Below are 20,334 nucleotides of genomic sequence, written 5' to 3'. Positions count from 1 at the left end.
TGATAAGATGTCATGGTTAGTGACAGAAATTGAGTAGCTTTACATTTTCCCTTTTTAGAAATATATTCCTAACTTCCCTATTTATAGTCTTATATTTTATCATTAAAATAAACAAGCTTGTACCCCATAATCTCTCTGCGGGTTATTTCTCACAGTTGGTGAATTGTTCATATAGTTACATTGGCCAGTTTCCTGTGATTGCTTTGTTAGGATATTATAAAGGTCCATTTATCGTATAGCTTGGCGTGTTAATGTGGGAATGCAATTTGTTAAATGAGCTTACAGTAAGATATTGAACAGGATTCATGAATTTGAGCAAGATTTGACCTGTCTGAATGATCAGGTAGGGACCATTCTCACTGTGAAAAATTCCTCACTAGCCTTCAGAAATGAATAGTATAATTTTACTATCTTATATTTAGAGTGTATGTTGACTAACTTGGGCAGATTGATCTATGTGTAAGTAGTGCAAAAGATTTCTCAGGGCTCCCCAAATGAAGTAGAAACAATTTCACTACCCAGTGACATATTTGTGTAAACTGAAGAATTTTATGTCTTTTCAATCATTTGGACACCCATTAGGGATTTGAAGCAGCCCAGAAAAACATCCTCTACAATTTATAATCTCCTCTTAGGGGAAAATAGGGATGCTATGCCAGCTGGCTGGTTATCTGAAGGTCTAATTTTTCCTTTAATTCATCTTTAGCGGACAATCAGGAATCATGATGATATTTCAGACGAGACTCCATCATACACTTGGGTGCCAGCCAAGCACTGAATGGAACATTGTGTTTTCTCTGCACCTCGAGCTCCAGAGAGTCTGTCCTTCTCCCCGAACCTGCCCTCCCACCTCAGCTCCCTTGAACAAAGCAGGTGATGCTAATATTGGTGTTGAGCTGTTGACAGGGACAACAGGGGTACAACCTGTCCCCACGCATCCCTGATGAGCCAGCTGATGAATGGCACATCACTGCTAATGTTCCTACAGTGGTGGTGTCTGGGAAATGAGACAAAGAGGAACGCTTTGTGCAGGTCTGCTCCATGTCCTCTTCACTTTGGACACCACTTTTTCTGGCATTGTGGGTGAACTCCAAAGAAGAACTCAGGTCTTTTATAGCAGATGACCACCGTCAATTGTCCTTGTCCTCGTCTTTCATTTTATGGAAAAGGCGTGAAGTCAACTCAAATGTGCATCCTGTCAGTGAAGGGTGGTGTTGTTTTGTGGTGTTATTCATCAGGCTGGTGCACAAGGTGAAATTGAGGCACTCTGACACAGACCCTCTCTTCCAAGAAACTTCTTAGCTTTCTTAGCAGAAAGATGCAACAATATCTGCCTATGTGAGGCAAAGTCCGGATGCCAGTAGATGATATATTAACTAATCTTATCTGTAAAGATCATAGTCCTGTCATAGTCTGATGTGAAATAGAAATGCTGCTTACGATACCTAGTCATTGAAAAAGCTAGTTAGTGGATCTCTTCCTGCGCACATTTCTGTGTCAACATTAATTGTGATGCTGTGGCTGACCAGCAAAGTCTATAAATAACATTTTTATTTGAGTTATTCTATTATTTATCCTTGCAGTTTTCCCATTTAATTCATTTCTCTTGTTTCTAGTCACTATGGACCATATATGCCCTTTTATATTTGTTTTTGTTTTATTCTCACCCACCCCCAGCCCTTGCAGCGCTCTCTGACTCACATGGATCATGTAAAATGAAAGCGACAGCACTGCTTCATGTCACTTTACCCACGCTCCCCTTTCTTTTCCACTGGCCGCAGACACCTGATTTCTCTGAGGCTAAAAATAGACTCCTTCAGGCCCCAACTCCCCCTCTTCGCCGCTCCCTCACCTCTTCCCTTTTTCCTCCCGGTGTACAGGCTTTTATTGAGGAGTCTCTGTGGTTTATGCCCAGTCTCTGCTTCCATTTGCCAGACAAAGCATCACGTCTCCATTCGGAGTGGTGTGTCTCTATGTGACAGATGTCAGAATCCTTTATGGTGAAAGACTGATAAAGTTTCTGGTTTATATAGTCTCTGACTCTCATAATAAAATCCCAAGGTGATAAAGCCTGGTTTTCAACAGAGCTGGAAACCTGACCTCAGAACCCATCGAAATGTTAGCCAAAGTCATAGGACTGTGAGCATCTATGAAAATGGCCTTTTATGGTCAGTATGAGAGACAGCTTCTGTCTATGGTCACTTTTGGGAAGCAGGGAAGCCTGCATTATTCGTGCTGCACAAGAGGGTTTGAGGTATTTCACCAAAGGGCAGATAGACGGCCTCAGCTTTTTATGAGCAGCTTTCTTATCATTGACAGCTAATTTACCTTGATGCATGGTGTCCTTTAAATCAGTGCAGGCCTACTCCACACAACCGATGACTTTATGACTTCAGATGTCTTTAAAGCAGAAACTAAAGAAAGAAGAACACAGTATGACAGCAAATAGTTGAGACAGGTGGAGATTGTTGTGTTAAGGTCAGAGTTGGGATTCGTGCTTTACAGTCAGTTAAACATGAGATTTGTCTTATATTAGTATACTTGTTGAGGGGGTAAAATGTTCTGTCTTGAACTGAAATCCCTCTGGATGAAAGAAGTTTTGCCCTCACATTTAAAAAACTAAAAATAAGAGTTAGTCTGTCTGATAAATACACATATTTAACACCATTTAAACTTCCCTTTCCCCCCTAGTTTCTCACTGTTCCATTTTGGCTGATGCTTGTATATTTTTCTTTTCCTCTGTCCCCAGTACACACCAGACTTTTCTGATCAATTTTCCTCTCGGCTACTGAAGCATGAAAAATTAGGACAATTTCTTACCAACAATTTCTTCCCAAGGTTTCAATAAATTGAATATTGGTATTCTTCTTTTTGTGCACATTTTTCTAACTCACTACTAAATCTTTGAAGTCGGAGCTATTAGTAGTCAACTAAGTAAATCTTAAACCATATACAGAGAGCTTGGATTATAAGGATGTGGCATTTTTAGCCCTCCAAGTGATGCAGGTAGTAGAAGTGAGGTAGTAGAAGGCTTGCCTTGACAGTATTTTAGACCAGAGTACAGTATTAGCAGTAAATATGAAGTGCTTTCAAACCAGCAAGCTAAGTCTGTGAAACCTAAAGAGCCATATTTAGGTTTATGGCTTAGCTAATGTGTGTCACACCCATCACTTTATTTTAATCCTGCATTCTGTTTTATAGAGAACTGTCATCTACGTCTGTCAGAGTAGCATAAATTTAGTTTGACAATATGGTAGAATCAGTGAGCGTTGCTGGCGGCTGCTGTAGCTAGAAGAGCTCAGTGTGAATGAGCCGTGGAGGGGAAGAAAAGAGACTGACAAAAGTGAAAGTGGAGACAGGAGAAACAGAGGGAAGAAGTATCAGCCCCAGCAGCGTCTGGTCTCTACTTTCCTCGTCACTCTGACTTCATCTTGGCAACCAATAAGGAAAGGGCCCTCTGTGTCTCCATGGTAACCCCCCATTCAAGCAATGATGGAGAGAATAAAGGGGCAGGAAAGGGAATACATTTTGGCCCCAGGCAAAACATTTTTCTTCTCAAGTTTTGTGGAGTGTAATCCATTTCATTTCTCTTGTTCGACATAGTTATTAAAAAAAAATTGGATCACCAGTTATGAGAGTGCTACTGAAGTTTTTATTTAATGTGGGAAAACTAAAAATAGACAGAGCAAAAATGGTAGTTTACTTTGATTTTATGCCACAGCTGAAATGTAAAGTAACATGTTTTTTAATTGCTACACACATTTGACAAGTTTGCCTCATCTTTCTCCTTGTGAGAAGACAGAAGACTGTCTTCAGAGCTCATGGATATCTAACATTTATCCAGGCTCCTGATGTTTCCAGGTGTTGAAGAGCACCATGCAAATAACACAAGTTAGACTCACTGTTGTTCATTTTACATTCAGACACATTTGGTACTTTTCATCTCAAATGCCCATGCTAAGGAATTTTGAGTTATTGCAAACTGTTGGTTGTCAGTCAGGTCATGAATTCTGATACATGTGAGAGTCTGCCTGGATTCTGCCATAGACCGATAATGTAGGTATTGTCTCACCGCAGTCTCAGCTAAGTCACTGTAGTATTTCGTAGAGTCAAAGCCTCTTTGCACTATTGTCAGAGCTTTTATAGTGGCAGTGATACTGGAAATCCATTAGTTGTTATTCCTCCAAGCCTTTGAGCCAAGCTTTTGTGCCGTCAGTGGTGAGCAAGTATTCACCAATAGGCTCCACATTAGCAAGAAGGCCTTGATTTGTATCAGCATCCTGTTGCTACCAAACACTCATAGAGGGTCTGATGGAGATGTTTAAGAGAAATAGTGTAAGTCTACAAAAGCATTTCCTGTCTGTGGGCTATGCAAATTACCTAATGGGGTGGACAAAATGCTAGGGTAGCGATGACTTCCTTTTCTGTATCTGTCCAAGTTACATAAGACTGCTCTCTGCGCAGTTGATTTAGGCTGTCTGAGCGCTCTGAGAGAAATACAGCGAGGGGAGATCCTCATTTAACCTTGGCACGTAACTGATTAATCCAAGTATAATTTGCATATAAGGTCATCTAATTCTGGAGTTCAGAGTGAATTGTGGCGTTGATTAGAGATAGAGTTGGTATGTAACAGGCTTGTTTTGGAAAACGATGGGCCGATGAGCACCACTGCATAAGAAAACAATGACTCCACTTATTAAAGCAGTTTAAAGTTCTCAACAGTGACTGGGCACCAGATTTATTTATGTGGGGATATCTAATCTAAAACTTTACTTATTTTCCAGATAGAGCTTTAGATGTTTACTTATCTGCCATGAGGTTTTGTACAGCTATTTTCATGAAACTCACTGTCCAGCCATATATTTGTTAGTTGGAAAGAACAAAAATAGCTTATATCATTGTAACAAGATGTGTCTTGCTTTTATAATCGTGTTTTGTTCTATGTAACATTTTTAGTTGTGATATACTTTAGATTTATCTTTTGCCATACATGTGAAGAATGTCTTGCCTAGTCTGTAGGCAGCTCATATAGTTGATGATTAATAATTTGTTTGGCTGGTTATTTATCCTCAGCAATCTTCTCTGCAAAGTTCTGCTTTCCTCATGACACCACACTCTCTGCTGTGTCTGTGGTTATTGTTCGTTCCCTCTCCGCGTAAACGAGGATCATTTTTAGAAGCAGTTCTTACTTGCAGGACTACTGTAGGAGGGAGAGGACGACGAGAAGGAGGAGGAACGCATGGAGGAGATGCTCACAGGGTGTCACATATTTTTAGCTTCATCTTGTACTGTGGTGATGAGTAAAGAACAAGGGCAGGTTGTGTATCCCACCTTCTTAGCCTGTGGAGGAGCATGGGCCTTAGGGACAGGAAGAGTGATGGCCTTATTCTAGGGCGCATCATGGAGCTAACTGTAGTTACAGTATGTGGCACAAGATAAGACACCACTATTTATTGTGATTTTCATTTTTTATCTCTTGCATTTTACATGATCAAACCGCTCTGCCAGCATATGGCACTGCTAGTGTCATTGGTTACTCATGTTGATGCAGCGTTTGTTTGTGGTGTACTCATCTTTGATAGTAAGATATCTGATGTTAGGGGCTCACATTATGATTCATCTACATTGGTCTGTTTTGTATGATCAGCCTCAGTTTAATCGAGTCTGTGATGAGGATTAAATAATGGATTACTGTGAGAGTTTTATCTGCTCTTGCTCCTCCTCTCTTCTGCTTTTTCAATATGGAGAAAAAATTAATGTTTGCTCACCCCGTTGGGGCTTTATTGAAGTCAAACAAAGCAAAACATGGTCTTTGTCAGATAGCCTCCACCCAAACCACACCTGTGTACTGTGCAGAAATATATTAAGTTGCTCTCCCATGGAGTATTTCAAAGGGTAGATGAAAAGAATCTTCATGGGTCAATCAAGGGTAAATGGTTGATTAATATCCAGCACATTCACAAATGTAGTATAGATAATGGTTGTAGCTCCCCAAGTTACCATTTAACACCTTAATGTAGATAGTTTTGTAGATGAGAATAAAAGTATTCAGTCTGGAGGGAAGGGTGCATTTCTTATTCTTCATTAAGCCCTAAGGGGGGGTGATCTTATAGGGTGTAACGCAATTTTGTATTCAGTAATCTGTGCGAAATTGTTTATATTCATTACAGTTATAACCCTGATTAATGATGCCTCATATTTTGCCTTTAATAGATACTCAATGGGACAGAGAAGTCTAATCTTTCTACAGTATGTTTGTTTGAAATATATTTCATGGCCTCTTTGGTCATCGCAGATCACGATCTGGCCACATAGTGCACGTAGCCCAGCACGAGCAGCATTGTCTTAAGCCTTTTGACATTTTAACTGGATTGGTGGATAAACCCATCAGCTCAATCAAGGGTTCTTGTCACAGGCTGAGGCTGTGTTTGCAGCGGTTGTCATAGCTGAAGTTGTCTCTGCAATGTCAAGGCAACGCCGTGTGAAACGGATCCATGGTATTTTAGGCAGTCCAGGGGATAATATTTTCCACTTGTATTTTAAAAGGGTCTTGCATCTGGTCAGTCATGAGGGAACTCCTGCCGCTGCCACCACTAACCCTCCTGATCCAGCTCCCTTGGGATTCATCACCTCCTCTGTTGCTCCACCTCAAAGTGAAAACATGGCTAAATTTAAAGAAGCGCCACCATTGTGGCCTTTGGGAAAAAGTCCCCCCCCAATATTCTACTTTTTGTCGACACCAACACCCAGCTGTTGCTTCCTGTCCTGTGGCCAACCTGTTTGCTGTGCATATAGCTTTCAGTCCTAAGCTATATGTTGTACCATCAGACAGAATTAGTAATACAACTTTCCATTATTGTGGTTCAGAACAGCCTGTGATAGCAAGGAAAATGGATCTCAGAAAGGCAGATTTAATGTTTAGGTGGAAGCAAGTGCCTCTGATCTGTAACGGATAATCCAGTCTTTGCTCTGTGGAGTAAGCAGTTTCATCTGTTTAAGTCAGACACTTATCCCTGTTTAGAGGTGAGCAGATGTGCACATTTCGAGCGCTTGATTGTTTATGCCAGCTCTTGTAGTCACATAGATGCGGCTCTGTTCACAGGCACCGTCCTCATGGCTCTTGTGGCGTTAAACATCATGTTTTCTGGTTCTGGTTCCAGTAGATTGACCTGCTTTTAGCTAATTTTCTACTGTCCAATTCAGCTTTGAAATAGATATGAAAGTAAATAACCTGTGATTTTAAACAGTCATGCTCTTGCCTGGAGGACCTCTGATGGTTCATCATACCCTCTGAGAGGGTCACAGATGAGGTGGTTGCAGCATTATACACCTCAGGGTGCACGGTCCTGCCACAGCTGGCCACGCATTCAACAGACTAAGAAAACTGTGTTGGGCAAAGGTACAAAACTCAGTCCCACTCAAAGTATCTTGTTGCTATCGTTGGCTTCAGTTTTGTTGAAACAGGAGCAGAAACATTGGAGGCTGCTTTGTGATGAGCGCTGTGCATTGGCGTGTGCTGCTATTGCGTCAGTGCCTAGAGGGGGGCAGAGACTGTATTTTTAGAAGGGAATGAGCATATTCTCTGAACAAACAACGTCAAGCACTCTGCTTGCGTATGCTAGGATTATTGTGACCGGGCTATTTTTAAGCTCTGTGTGTGAGAGGGCTTTTTTCTGGGTCAAGCATGGTGCCAGTACTCTCTCGAGGCTGCTGGTGGATTGGCATTACAGGTCCTTTGCTGTGCACAGCATCTGTATCAGTCACAAAGGAAAGAGTCAGAGAGATACAGGTTTAAACATCAGTGAGTTATGGCGTTTCAGGATAGATCTGAGACTGCATTAATTTTAGAGGGGACATATTGATTTATATTTGTGGAGAAGTCAGAAGGCCTCATGAATCTATCGCATATCATTGCATACTAAATCTAAGTCACAGCCATAAAGCATAAATATGTACATGCTGTGTTATCATTTAATTAAGCTGAAGTATCCACATCACAAACTGACACTTATAATAAACACAGACAAAATATGTAACAGACACATTTTTGCTGGAGCCAGTTTAGTTATGTCCATGTTTGGCTGTTGCTCCCCTGAGCCAGAAGAGAAGAGACAGATGGACTGGAAAAACAGTATGCTGCAAGATTTTCATATTTCACAAAAAACAGTGCTGAAACTAAACATAAAAATGGCTTATCTCAACACGAACAACAGATTGTGAGGAGGGGAAAGCTGAAACTACAATGAACATAAAATCTCTGCTTAACAAGATTTCTTTTAATATGTTTATGTCTCTTCTAAATGTTTTTGTCCAGGCTAGTCATTCAATGCACGGGGTAGCATCAACAAATGTTGATGTGAATTTGACATCAATCTATATATTTTGAATCCTTATTCAGGAAAAATACCAAACATCTGCTGGCTCAGGCTTCTCATATGTCAGGATTTGCTGTTTTTTCCTAATTGATGATATTGAAAATTCATTGTCATCGGTTTTAGACTGTTGTTTGAGCAAAACAAGCTATTTGAATACATTGTCCTGTGAAATTGTCATTAGACTTTTTCATCATTTCCTGACATTTTACTGACTAAAAATTAATTGACCAATAAAAAAATGGTAACATAATTTGCATGCACCAGCATCTTTACACATCCCTGTACACTATCATCACTGCAGGCTCCTAATACATGCTGCTGGATAGAGTAATGCTATGACTGTACGGCGTCCCTCTGTTATGCTGCCTGTAGCTTTCCCCGTCTCTCTTTGCATACCTGGTGTCACTTCCTTGTATGTGGGTTGCCAGTCGGTGGCAGCTGGCTGAGCTTTGATTCATACAGTGGTCATTCTCCGGTAGATAATAAGACAGCAGAAGTCTGTCTTACCATGTCACACTCAGGGACTTCCAGTCAGCACAGATGTTACATCCGTTATCTCTGGCCAAGCGCAATTCTGTGACACACTCAAAAGTTTGTTGCGGCATCACTTGCAACCCACATTCAAGCTGTTGCCACATTGTTGAACCATGCTTCAAGTAGATTGTGAAGCTGTTTATCATCAACACTGTCAACAAGGATGAGCACTGTGACCATCCTCTCTATAGTCTGGCTCTAACACCTAGAGGCCTCTGAGTCTCCTGAGCTACAAGGTTTTCTTTGGGCCTCTCCAGCTAGCCTAGTTCTATCCCAGCCTTTCCCAAGAGTGCAGTTATTTTCAGCAAAACGTGGTGTTCTGCTCTGATTTTGTCATTACATTCTTCTATGTAAAGCAAAGATATTATGTAAAATGTATTGAAAACAAAGTTACCCTCTTTTCACCAGAGCACCTCCCAGAGAGCACCTGGTCCAGGTTGGACAGGCTGTATCTTTGTCCTGGCAGTGTGTCAGACACATTAGGTGAATGTGTCTTCAGTGCAGAGTTGTGGAGCTGAGCACTCAATAGGTGGAGGACCAAGACCCTCACCAAAGTTGGCCTTTGTTCACTAGATAAATGACGCAATAGGAATATCAGTGTGATTAGACATATTGACTGGGTTCCAAAGTGAGGTCCAGTTGCTGCCATAGGTCAGAAAAGAGTGAATATTGGGGTTATGCAATGCTGTGTAGTCACATTTGGAAAGTGTTGTTGTCTTCCCTCACACATACTGTACAATACAGTACAATCTCCTCAGCTGTGACTAAGATCCTGTCCACTGTGCTTCCACCAGTCGTATCTGAACACAGACTGAACTATCCCTTCATTAACTTGAGCTTTAAATCTTTGTTGTTTAATTATTAACAGGTGTGAAGCTTTTTTTTCAAAATGCTATAAAAACATAACCACTCATTCAGCCTGTAACAATGTTCATTTTTTCCCCCTCTAAGACTAAAAAAAAAAAAATGCTACTTTGTGTGTGCCATCATTCATTTTGACAGAACAGTTCATTCAACTAGTGGATATTTCCCCTTTGTTATTGACTCCTCTTCAGTTAATGTGTCACCTCATCTGACACCTGTGATATTTAATTTAGATAAACTCCCACTACAGCACAGTACAGTGCTGTACAGTCATGATCTTGTTTTGTACTTGCTTTGCTTTGGAGAGTTGTTCTTCCCACAGCGGTCAAAGCAGACTTCTGCAACTCACGCCACCCACTCGTTGTGTATGTATAGCCCACACCTACCCCTATCTGCCCAGTGGTTTGAAAACAATGCTTTGTGTAATTCTAAGACTGCTATTTGTGAAACCTCAATCATGCACAGGGGGCTCTTACAATGTTATGTAATGCTCCCCACCAAACCATAATCCCTCTTATGCTGAGTGAGCCCCCCATGTGATGGTGCTGAAGTCCTGGGAAAGACAGGGTGGCTGTTGGGACCGTCAACAAGGCACGGGTGCTTTCTGTACACCGGCCACACACACACACACACACACACACACACACACACACACTGAGCTGTGGCCTGTGTATAAGAAGAGAAGTTTATCCTGGGAAGTGCCTTACTTGGATCTGAAATGCTAGATGGAGACACAACGCTGATGCTCGTCCTGGATGCCAAGGCTTGGAGCAGACATACAGTAACTACATTGAGCACATATTCTGAATGATGCTCCAGCTCCTCTCTTTTCTTCATCTGTGCGTGAGCCAAGAGAATGAATGTTTGTCCTTGGTTATGAATATAGGAATCTTGCAGCTTCTGAAATTAGTCTGTTTGCTGTTATCTTTTGCTCATAATGAATTTTGTTGCTGATTGAAGTTGGTTTCTGCGTTTGTGTGATGTATGTTAATGAAGAGCTGTTTGAAGAACCATTGTTGAGATCCACCATCAGGCTGAACATCATGTTTTGACTATGACTACATGACTTTGGCTTTGACTATAACAAACACCACTGATCAGATGCTTGTATTTATTTTCAAATATATTTACATCTTACGTACCTCATGCTTTCATTTGCGTCTTCCTCCACAGGAACCATCAATGTGGACTTCAGCTGGTGATTTGAAGAGTCACACATAGGAGCTCCCGGAGTCTCTCCTGTCCCCTCTCCCCCTCCCTTCCCTCTGTCCCTCCCTCTCCCCTTCCCTTGTCAGTCTTCCCCTGGATCCCCCTTCCCCCTTTCTTCAAGATTCACCATGCTTATCAAGGAGTATCGCATCCCCATGCCCATGAGTGTGGAGGAGTACCGTATCGCCCAGCTGTATATGATCCAGGTGAGGTTACAACGCCATGTTGCTCACAAAATTCTCACCCATCCGTCCAAAAACGTCTAAATGATGCAGAAACCAGGGGATGAAAACAAGTAGTCAAAGAGGAGATAAATTCACATGGGATTTTTCAGGAGTGCGATTTACAGCGTGCCCAATTATGAAATGATTGGTCACATGGTGTCTGACGCTGGTGGAGTAATGGAACAAAGGGAGCTTGTGTGTTGATAGATTATCCAAATTAAACTCTGAGGCTGGCTGTTTCCATTCGTCATAGGCTAAATGTTTTTCAGAAGGAGGGTGGGGGCACCGTGATTCCTTGCAAACTCACTGCACACAGATATTTGACAACGGAGATGGACATATTGCTTTGTCTGGTCAAACAGTTTCATTTGTCTAACCAGGCCCTAAGCTGGATACTGAGGGTCTGTGTAAGAGCTTTAGGGTTTACAGCTACTAGCAGGAAAGAGTGATTTATACAGCTTTAGCTATCCTATGTGGCAACATATTTTCTCTTCATGTGGCATGTGTACATGAAGGAGGATTTATTTAATCCAGTGGTACTGCCAGGTGCACTGTGAGCAGCGGTACACAGGAGAGGCATGGAGCATAATCACAATGACTCAGACTGTATTTTTACCACAGTTTTGAGTTCAGCATTATTTATTTAGTTACTATTGTTTAATCATGTTTTACACATTTAGACATTTAGGTGTATTTTTCTGTTTAAATCTTTGAAGTTTTAGGGCACAAGCTGACATTGGCATGGCTGCATGGTTATGTAATGTGTAGCACAAGTGATAATTTCACATTTGTTGAAGAGCAGGTTGATGTTACAAGCCTGTTTGATCAGGTTGAGGCATTTTGCCAAGTTTAGTGTGTCTTGCTTCTTTAAAGAACTATATTGTGTTGTTAATGTGAATAAAGGAGATTATTTTCAATCAGGAAAAAATAACCATTAGAAGTGAATAAAATATGCATAGTGCAATGTTAAAGGAAACACATTTATGTTGGGTTTACATCAGTTTAGCTTTATAGACAACACAAAGCAAAATATGGACCCTGAAGTACATGTACTCAAGCGTCACCCATCTTATACTCATCGCATATATTTCAGTTAGGTGATCATACATGGCAGCTGCAGCCCTCAGGGAGCAGCTCCAGCGAAGAAGGTGAAAGTTTATGTCTTGTGTAATGAAAACCCCAGCATTCCTACAAGCTGTTGACCATCCCACAGAGAGGTCTCTCCTGCAACCGTTAAACATACACCCAAATTAATGAGCGTTTACATCAACACAGTACTCTAACATTAATATATCCACCCACTGGTATAACAATAGTACCACACAAGCTACACTGCTGTTCACCTGTATTGCCTCAATGGGCCTCCCCTTTTTTTTCTTTGTACTATAAAAACCATTTGCTTGAAAGTGTTTCTGACATTCTGTGAATACCAACTTTAGTTGTAGTAGCATTGCATCATACAGACATTTCTTTGTCCTGTCTGCACAAATGGAAATAATATTTGATGAGTACAGCACAAGTCCATAAAGAGTATATTGGTCTCAGAATATTCAGTTGACAACCTTGTCTGTTCTGTTGTTTCTCTTCATATCCTCCCCCCAGTGTACCAAACAGACAGGTAATCCAGTTGAGGTGTAGATGGTTGGGAACATGACTCAGCAGACATGCCCCAAAGCAAGCAGACGTTTCAAGACTGCACGAACTAGTCACTGCGCCACATTTCTGTACACATGATAATTTCTTTGTTTCTTTGTATATAGTGGAGAATTGAATTGAATTGAAACGCATAACTACAGCATCTGTTTTAACCTGCTTTGCTTCCAGATCCTCTGCATACCATGTTTAAGATTTTGTCAGACAGGACATTGTGCAAAACAGGACACTTGCAAAAGCAGGATTACACAGTCTTCATATCCGGGAAAAAAAATAATTTCATATGTGCACTCTTCAGCATGTGAAGCATGTAGGAAAAAGAATTCTTACATTAGTGACCCATAGTTACCTTTCCCCCTGACCTCACCCTCTCTGCACAGCCTTGTTGCTGTGAGGCTTCTGTCACTATGGCAACCATGACATCAGCAGCGTGCCGGTGGTCAGGTTTTGTTCAAGAGAGGGAGTGAATAAAAAGAGGAAATGGAGGATTAAAAGAGAGACTGCGAAGGAGGGAGGGGAAGAAATGAGAGGAGGTGGAAGGAAAAAAGAGAGAGCTGTATTGTAAGCAGAGAGGAAACCAGGATTTTGCTGGTGTCTGTAGATACCCTTGCTTCATTGCTGTATGTTGCCAGGGCAACTGCAGCATGTAGGCCTGCCTGCAATCCATCCCCAGTGTAAGCCTCATAGATGAAGTCAGGGCCTAAGGACAGTCTGGCCATATCTGCACCTCAGCATGAAAAGCCCCACCCCACCTCATCTCTCCTCTCACTTCCTTTCCTTTGGCCTCACAACACCACCTTCTTATCTGATAGCTCATTGTACTTTTATCATCTCCACATAGGGATTTGCAGTAATGTTTGAGCCAAATGCAGAATATGTGAGAGATTGAATATGAGAGATTCTCACTCTCTCATTCATTCACACACATCCCATCATGTTCTGACTAAGCAGATGTATCTGCAGAGTGAAGGGAAAAGCAGCATCTCAAACAGGAAACGTGCCTGACTAACTTGAAGGCAAGAGGAAAAAACTAGGATATGACTCCTATCCTGTCAGAGCTACACATACAGAAGGTTTTCATGGCAGCAGCTTTTATTTTTGAAGTGTTGAATGGCTGTTTAAAGCAAAGTGTGTGTGTGTGTCTGTGAGATAGAGATAGAGATAGTGGTATGTGGCAAAGGTTTTAGGGCAGGACTTGAACTCACAACACAGTAGGCACTTTGTCTTTGTGTAGGGAGCCAAAAAGGATTTTACAGTATAACTGTGTAGATAAGAGCCCTCCCCCCTCCCCCCTGAAGCCAGTCGACACAGTTGCGGAAGCTCTTGAAAACTTCCTTCATTTCCGTTTCCCCACAGTTATAGTTTACATCTGTACACAAATTAACAAAACAGACTGTTTTCATTAAGAACCTAACATTACATTCAGTCTTCATTTAACTTTAAGCATGTTATCTACTCCCTCAGGGAACAGCTGAGCCCTGGCCAGTGTTTTGTAATTTTGTCTGGGTGAACTGGAGAGAGTCATCTGTCACTCCAGGGGGGAGACGGAGGGACACTGCTTTTGACAGGCTGCAGTCACCTGTCAGCAACCTAATTAAATGACAGTCCACTGCAAAACACAGTTTTCTACTCTCACCTGGACTGCTGACTTTACATCCAGAAATCATTTGGCAACATTTGCAGCTGTCATTTGTATACAAAGGAAAATAATTACCTTTGGAAAATTCAGCAGTAGTTCCTTTTTCCCAATATAATGATAATAGTACTCACATTAATGTACTGACATCGTTTTATCATGTAATTGAAAAACTAACTGATAGTCCTATGTGGAAAGATATGTTGTATTGTTTTAGGTGAACAGTTCCTCTACATGATTGCTTAAAATTATTGTTCTTTGAAGACCCATTATTTGTTTATGTGTCTATTTCCTGATGGGATGCAATTTTTATAGTGATAGTATGCATACATTACACTGGAAACTTGACATTTTACACTTGGCACTTTACATCAGCTATGTTCCAATGTCTCGTGTACCTGCTGCTGTGGCGTCTGTGCTGTGTCTTTTGAGCTCTGTCGGGGCTGTTGAGAGCAGAGCGGGTGGCTAATGAATGACCTGTCAGAGGTAATGAGGTCCGGAGAGCTGGCCGCCTCATGGCTTCCTCCTCTCTACACCATCGATTCACTGCCTCGCCTGCATCGCCTCTCCTCGCTGGACTGACTGGAGAAATCTGTCTCCCTATTATCCCAGCGCTGTACTAAATACTGCGTTAAACATACTTTGACCTATCTGTGGAAAGACTGGAAAATGTCTGATAAGAGAAAAAGAAAAAATGATATATCAGTAATATATATCAGTGTATCAGGAGTCTCTGACATTTATGATCTTTGCTCCTTGCTCCCTGTGTTTTTAAGAGTCAGCACTTGGACTATGCTCTGCTGTCTAGGTTTCCCATTTCATTGATTTCATAACCATCATAAATTACACGTTTGCCATACCTCACAACTTTGTCTTTGAAGCTTAGAGTTGCCTAGCTTTATCTCTACTCAACTGCATCAGCAGGCTCCACCCAGCCTCTCTTCCTCTGTGCACCTGGAATGTAAATATGGGAAAGGTGTGGCTCCATGAGCTGGTTTTTGGGCTTCCTTATTTGCATTTCAGTGCTGACAGAGCTTTTAGGAAGCTATTCATTTTGGTGAGTGTCTTGTTGTAAGGCACATGTCCATTTATTTTTAAATGTAACACTCCCTTTACACACTGCTTATAAGCAAATATAAACACCTTGCCAACTCACTTCAACTTAATTTCTTCTTACAGAAAAAGAGCAGAGAAGAGAGCTGTGGTGAAGGTAGTGGGGTGGAGATCCTAGAGAATAAGCCGTACACAGATGGACCCGGTGGGACAGGGCAGTACACCCACAAGGTCTACCACATTGGCATGCACATTCCTAGCTGGTTCCGCTCCATCTTGCCCAAAGCAGCACTGAGGGTTGAAGAGGAGTCATGGAACGCCTACCCTTACACCCGCACCAGGTAAGTTTTGCTTCTGCAGTAAGGCCACCTTCCCACCCCTTCAGATCAGGAGGCAGAGAGCATTAAACTCTGCTAAGGCTGCATAACAAACTCCACATTTGTTATTTTTAATATTCGAAATGCTGTGTGAATGTGTGTCTCACTGCTGTAGCAGGTAGGTGCACACACATTTAAAGATGCAACCACCACCTGTTGAGAAGATAGGTGATTTAAATGCCATGAGTGGTGAGTTTGATGATGCCTAGTCTGACGTCCTGCACTAGCTGCTGTCCCTCAGTAAAAGCCGAAAGAAAATAAAGACCTCAGAGCAAGTTGTCAGAATATTCCCAAGCAGACCATCAGACTGGTGTGTGGCCAGCACTGCTCCCAGGCCGTTAGATGTTGATGGCCCCTCATTCTCAGGGTGTCAGTCTGTTTGTCTGTGTGGGGCCTGGCAAACACAGAGACGGGAAGTTGATGAAAAGAGATGTGCCCTTGACTATACTGTCAAGATATTGATAGCCTGCATGTGCTTGTTGACATATCTATTCAAACGGTGACAGCTTTGCTGCGGACACCTTAGATGCAACAGATGGGCATGGCTCACTTATATTCTATCCTCAGTATTGAGAGGGTATCATCACTCTTAATAAAATAGTTCTGATCTCGACCCATTCACTTTAAAAGTGAGTCTCAGAATGAAGACAGATTTCAACCCATAATGCACTCTTGCTTTGTTGGGACAGTTGTTCTGTGACTATTTGATGTTTTAACTTAATGTTGTTACCTCTTCTCCTTCAGATACACCTGTCCCTTTGTTGAGAAGTTCTCCATTGACATTGAAACCTACTACAAACCTGACACAGGCAACCAAGGAGATGTCTTCAACATGTCTGCTGCAGAGAAAAGGCAGAGGACTATTGGTGAGACCATTTTGCATTAATCCTGAAAGATAACATAAACTCAGATTATTTATTAAAATACTAATTTGTGTGTATCAGGCTATTTACAATACAGAAAAGCAATTAGCTTATCTTGCAATACTTTTTCAGTAAATAGGTTTTTAGTCTGATAATGTCTTGACATCTGTCCCCTTGTAACTCAAACATGCGCAGCAGGTGAGGCCCACTTATGGCAGTTTGATGGTACTGCATCTGTTTTTTTCTAAGGTTGAGTGCATGTTTGTCCATCAAAGATGAAGGTGCTCAGAAATTAATGGTCCTAGGGCAAGCAGTGACGCAGTCACAACACTGACTGTTATAACTTAAATCAGTTACTCATTCTGTTTGTCAGTCAGAAAGTCAGTTATAAAAGGAATTTCAAGCCTTTAAACACAAGCCCATACAAGTTCTACTACCTCACCCACTTATGTACACATCATGACATGATGTTAAAGACACTGAATCTAAACACAATATGTGTTATCAGTGTACTACAATAAAAACACCTGGATACATTAGTCATTACTTTCTTAATGTAAATTATCTTTGTCAGACCCAATCGACATAGTGAGCGATCCCATTCCCCCTCATGAGTACAAAGCAGAGGAGGACCCACGGCTCTACAAGTCAGTCAAGACCCAGAGGGGCCCTCTGCAAGACGACTGGATAGAAGAGTACAACAATAACCCAGGGAAGACCCCCATCATGTGTGCCTACAAATTGTGCAAGGTGGAGTTCCGCTACTGGGGCATGCAGTCGAAGATCGAACGCTTCATTCATGATGTTGGTGAGTAAACATTCACAGATGTTTAAAGTCTTTCATGTAATGTGATAGTTTGTTACTTTTGTGAGCAGTATATTTTGACAGATGTGTTATTCAGTTTCCATCAAACTCTATAAACCTTAGGATTTTCCATGTTTGGTGTTTAATATCTCCCCTAATCTCTCCCTAGGACTGAGAAAGGTGATGGTGCGTGCCCACCGGCAGGCCTGGTGCTGGCAGGATGAGTGGTACGGTCTGACTATCGAGGACATCAGGCAGCTGGAGCTGGAAACCCAGCTGGCCCTGGCTACGAAGATGGCCCAGTTCAGTCAGGCAGAGGAGGCCAGCGAGGCCAATGGAGGCGCTCCGTCTCCAGACAAAGACCAAGAGGTTAAAGAGGCGATCAGCTCTATTGAAGCTGAGGAGGTGGTTGTCAGCTCAGGAGAGACTCTTCAGCCACGAGGTGTACTGACTAAGCAGTGGTCCACTTCCTCCCGCTCATCCCGCTCATCCAAGAGAGGAGGTGAGAAGCATGCCATGGTCTTCTACTTACCTGTGTCACCTCTGTGTGTGATGGTGTGTGAGACTGGCACTGGTGTGAAAGGTATCAGAGAAACATGCATTTATTATGCATGTCCCTCCCTACATACTTTTTCATCCTCATCATGCCTTTAAGCCTGATTTGTTCAGTCTGAAACCTGACTCCTTTTCACCTTAAAGGCTGAGCTATATTAACTACAAAGTCAAACTGTTCTGTTAGTAAACGGAGGTGTTATTTGAGGCCTGTCCACAGTGAAACATAGTATGTGAAGAATTCAACAAGGTCAAGCATCAAGTTTGTGCAAAGCCAAAGTAGCTCTTTGCTTTTTCTGTCTCTATATTTCTAAGTAAAAAATGCCATGCCAACATGATAAGTTCATATTCCACGCCTTTGACTTCATTATGATGGAAGTCCAATACATAATAATAGGCAACATTTTCTATACAAAACAATTGTCCTTGTGTTTTGTGGTTCATCTGCACACGGATGTACACACAGTTGCTCCCAAGCTGAATGAATCAGAGTCTGCTGAAGAGCTCTGAGCTCAAATAGTTGAATTGGTGTTAATAAAGTCAAACACCTTGGGAGCAGCTTTTTAGTATGCACACTCTGCTTTTGTACCACGCTTTTCTTTTCTGTTCAGGGCCTGATGTTAATCAGAATGTTTTTATTCTGTTGGACTATATTTACTCACGCCTCCACATTTTCTGTACTAACCAAGTTCCCTCACCTCACCCCTACAGCATCTTAGATCTCACCTGGGTTATTTTTAGCATCAGCTTTGACATCACAAACTACATGTCCGCACACACCCATTTCCAGTGTCACCCCTACCTCAAGGCAGCGCTCACTGTAACTGACACCTGGACCCTGAATCTCATCCAGCGTGCCTCGTTTCACCCCTATAACTCCCCCCTGTGGTTCTTTCCTGGGCTATTTTTAGCAGTAGTGCTGACATCACAGACCAGAGGAGGATGACGCTCTTCAGAGTGACCCAACCCCCCCATCCTCCCCCACTGCTGTTTTTTTCTGTGCGTTGACAGCTACAGCTGTGCCCACCCCCCACCCACCAACCCCTCAGAGCAATGCCCCCCTCTCCTCCTCTGCACTAATGATATATGAGGCATAGACTGAAGACCTGTGACAGACAGGCCTGCTTTTAGTATCGCCATTTTCCTCAGCTGGCATTTAGTTGTCTGTGTTCTTGTAGCTTTTCTGCGTTACATTGGGCCTCAGTTTTCACACACCCCCTGACCACAAAGCAGTCCATCTGTGATGAAGTAATGCACCACAGAGGCTGTTGCATGTTTATATAACACTGTGTGTGTGTGTGTGTGTCTGTGTGGGGGCTGGGGGAGATTGTGAAATATTTCTTTGTTGTAGTGTGTGTGTGTGTGTGTGTGTGTGTGTGTGTGTGTGTGTGTGTGTGTGTGTGTGTGTGTGTGTGTTAAAAAGGGAAAGAGAAGGGCTAAAACACATGCCCCAAAATAACAGTGAATTTTTTGCCCGTGCTTTTTTTCCAGTGAGCCCGTCACGTCACAGCATCTCAGAGTGGAGGATGCAGAGCATAGCGCGAGACTCAGACGACAGCTCAGACGAAGAGTTCTTTGACGCTCATGGTAATCACAGTTTTGATTTTAAATTAAAGGCAGAAGTTAGATCAAATGTTTTTTGTGTTCAGTTTTCGAAGAACCTGCTTGCTCCCTCCTCCCCTGACTCTGCATGCGTGTCTTTAACCACAGATCAGTTCTTAAGCTTCCCAGATACCCAGCATGCTTTGGGGCTGCAGTTGAAGTAGGTGGGGGTGTGGTGCAACACCCTGGCTCTCTGCTGGATGAGTTTGGCCAAGGACACGAGCCAGGTGTTTCAACCTAACGTCAAGTTCAGAAATCACAATCATTTCTGCCCTTCAGCCCCTTACACACATGTACACACATGTACACACATGCACGCACGCACACACACACGCACACACAAGCACACACACACACACACACACACACACACACCCACCCAATTATTCACCGGTGCTTTTTGTCTCAGAACTTTTTGTCATAATGATGAAACAAGAATAAAATCATCAATGTTTTTGTCCTTTATTATATTGATACTGATTTTGCTGCACTCAGTTTCCACCTGTTCCAAGTTCACTAAGTCTCTGCTCATGACACTCTGAGTAACTGGAGTACAATCATTAGACTGAATTGTGTTGACATCCAGT

The 20,334-nt window shown here is 42.2% G+C and overlaps 1 protein-coding gene across 4 annotated transcripts in view; it reads left to right on the top strand.

Moving 5' to 3' along the window:
- The window catches only part of LOC111658251 (membrane-associated phosphatidylinositol transfer protein 2-like), a 41,800-nt gene that overhangs the window by 5,891 nt on the left and 15,575 nt on the right, over positions 1-20,334 (top strand). For 3 of the 4 annotated variants that reach the window (XM_023410708.2, XM_023410704.2, XM_023410707.2), the window contains exons 2-7: positions 10,947-11,188; positions 15,675-15,889; positions 16,670-16,791; positions 17,363-17,596; positions 17,763-18,095; positions 19,637-19,732. In XM_023410708.2, coding sequence (XP_023266476.1) covers positions 11,111-11,188; positions 15,675-15,889; positions 16,670-16,791; positions 17,363-17,596; positions 17,763-18,095; positions 19,637-19,732 — 1,078 coding nt within the window. In that variant the 5' untranslated portion in view covers positions 10,947-11,110. Of the gene's footprint in view, positions 1-10,505; positions 10,613-10,946; positions 11,189-15,674; positions 15,890-16,669; positions 16,792-17,362; positions 17,597-17,762; positions 18,096-19,636; positions 19,733-20,334 lie in introns of those variants that run through there. The other variant, XM_023410705.2, reaches the window with a different exon arrangement.

This window comes from Seriola lalandi, unplaced genomic scaffold (genome assembly GCF_002814215.2).
Source record: "Seriola lalandi dorsalis isolate HSWRI2012SDOR001 ecotype SW California unplaced genomic scaffold, Sedor1 jcf7180002054427, whole genome shotgun sequence".
Lineage (NCBI taxonomy): Eukaryota > Metazoa > Chordata > Actinopteri > Carangiformes > Carangidae > Seriola > Seriola lalandi.
The sequence above is the reverse complement of the archived record's forward strand: the minus strand, read 5'-3'. Positions and strand labels throughout refer to the sequence as shown.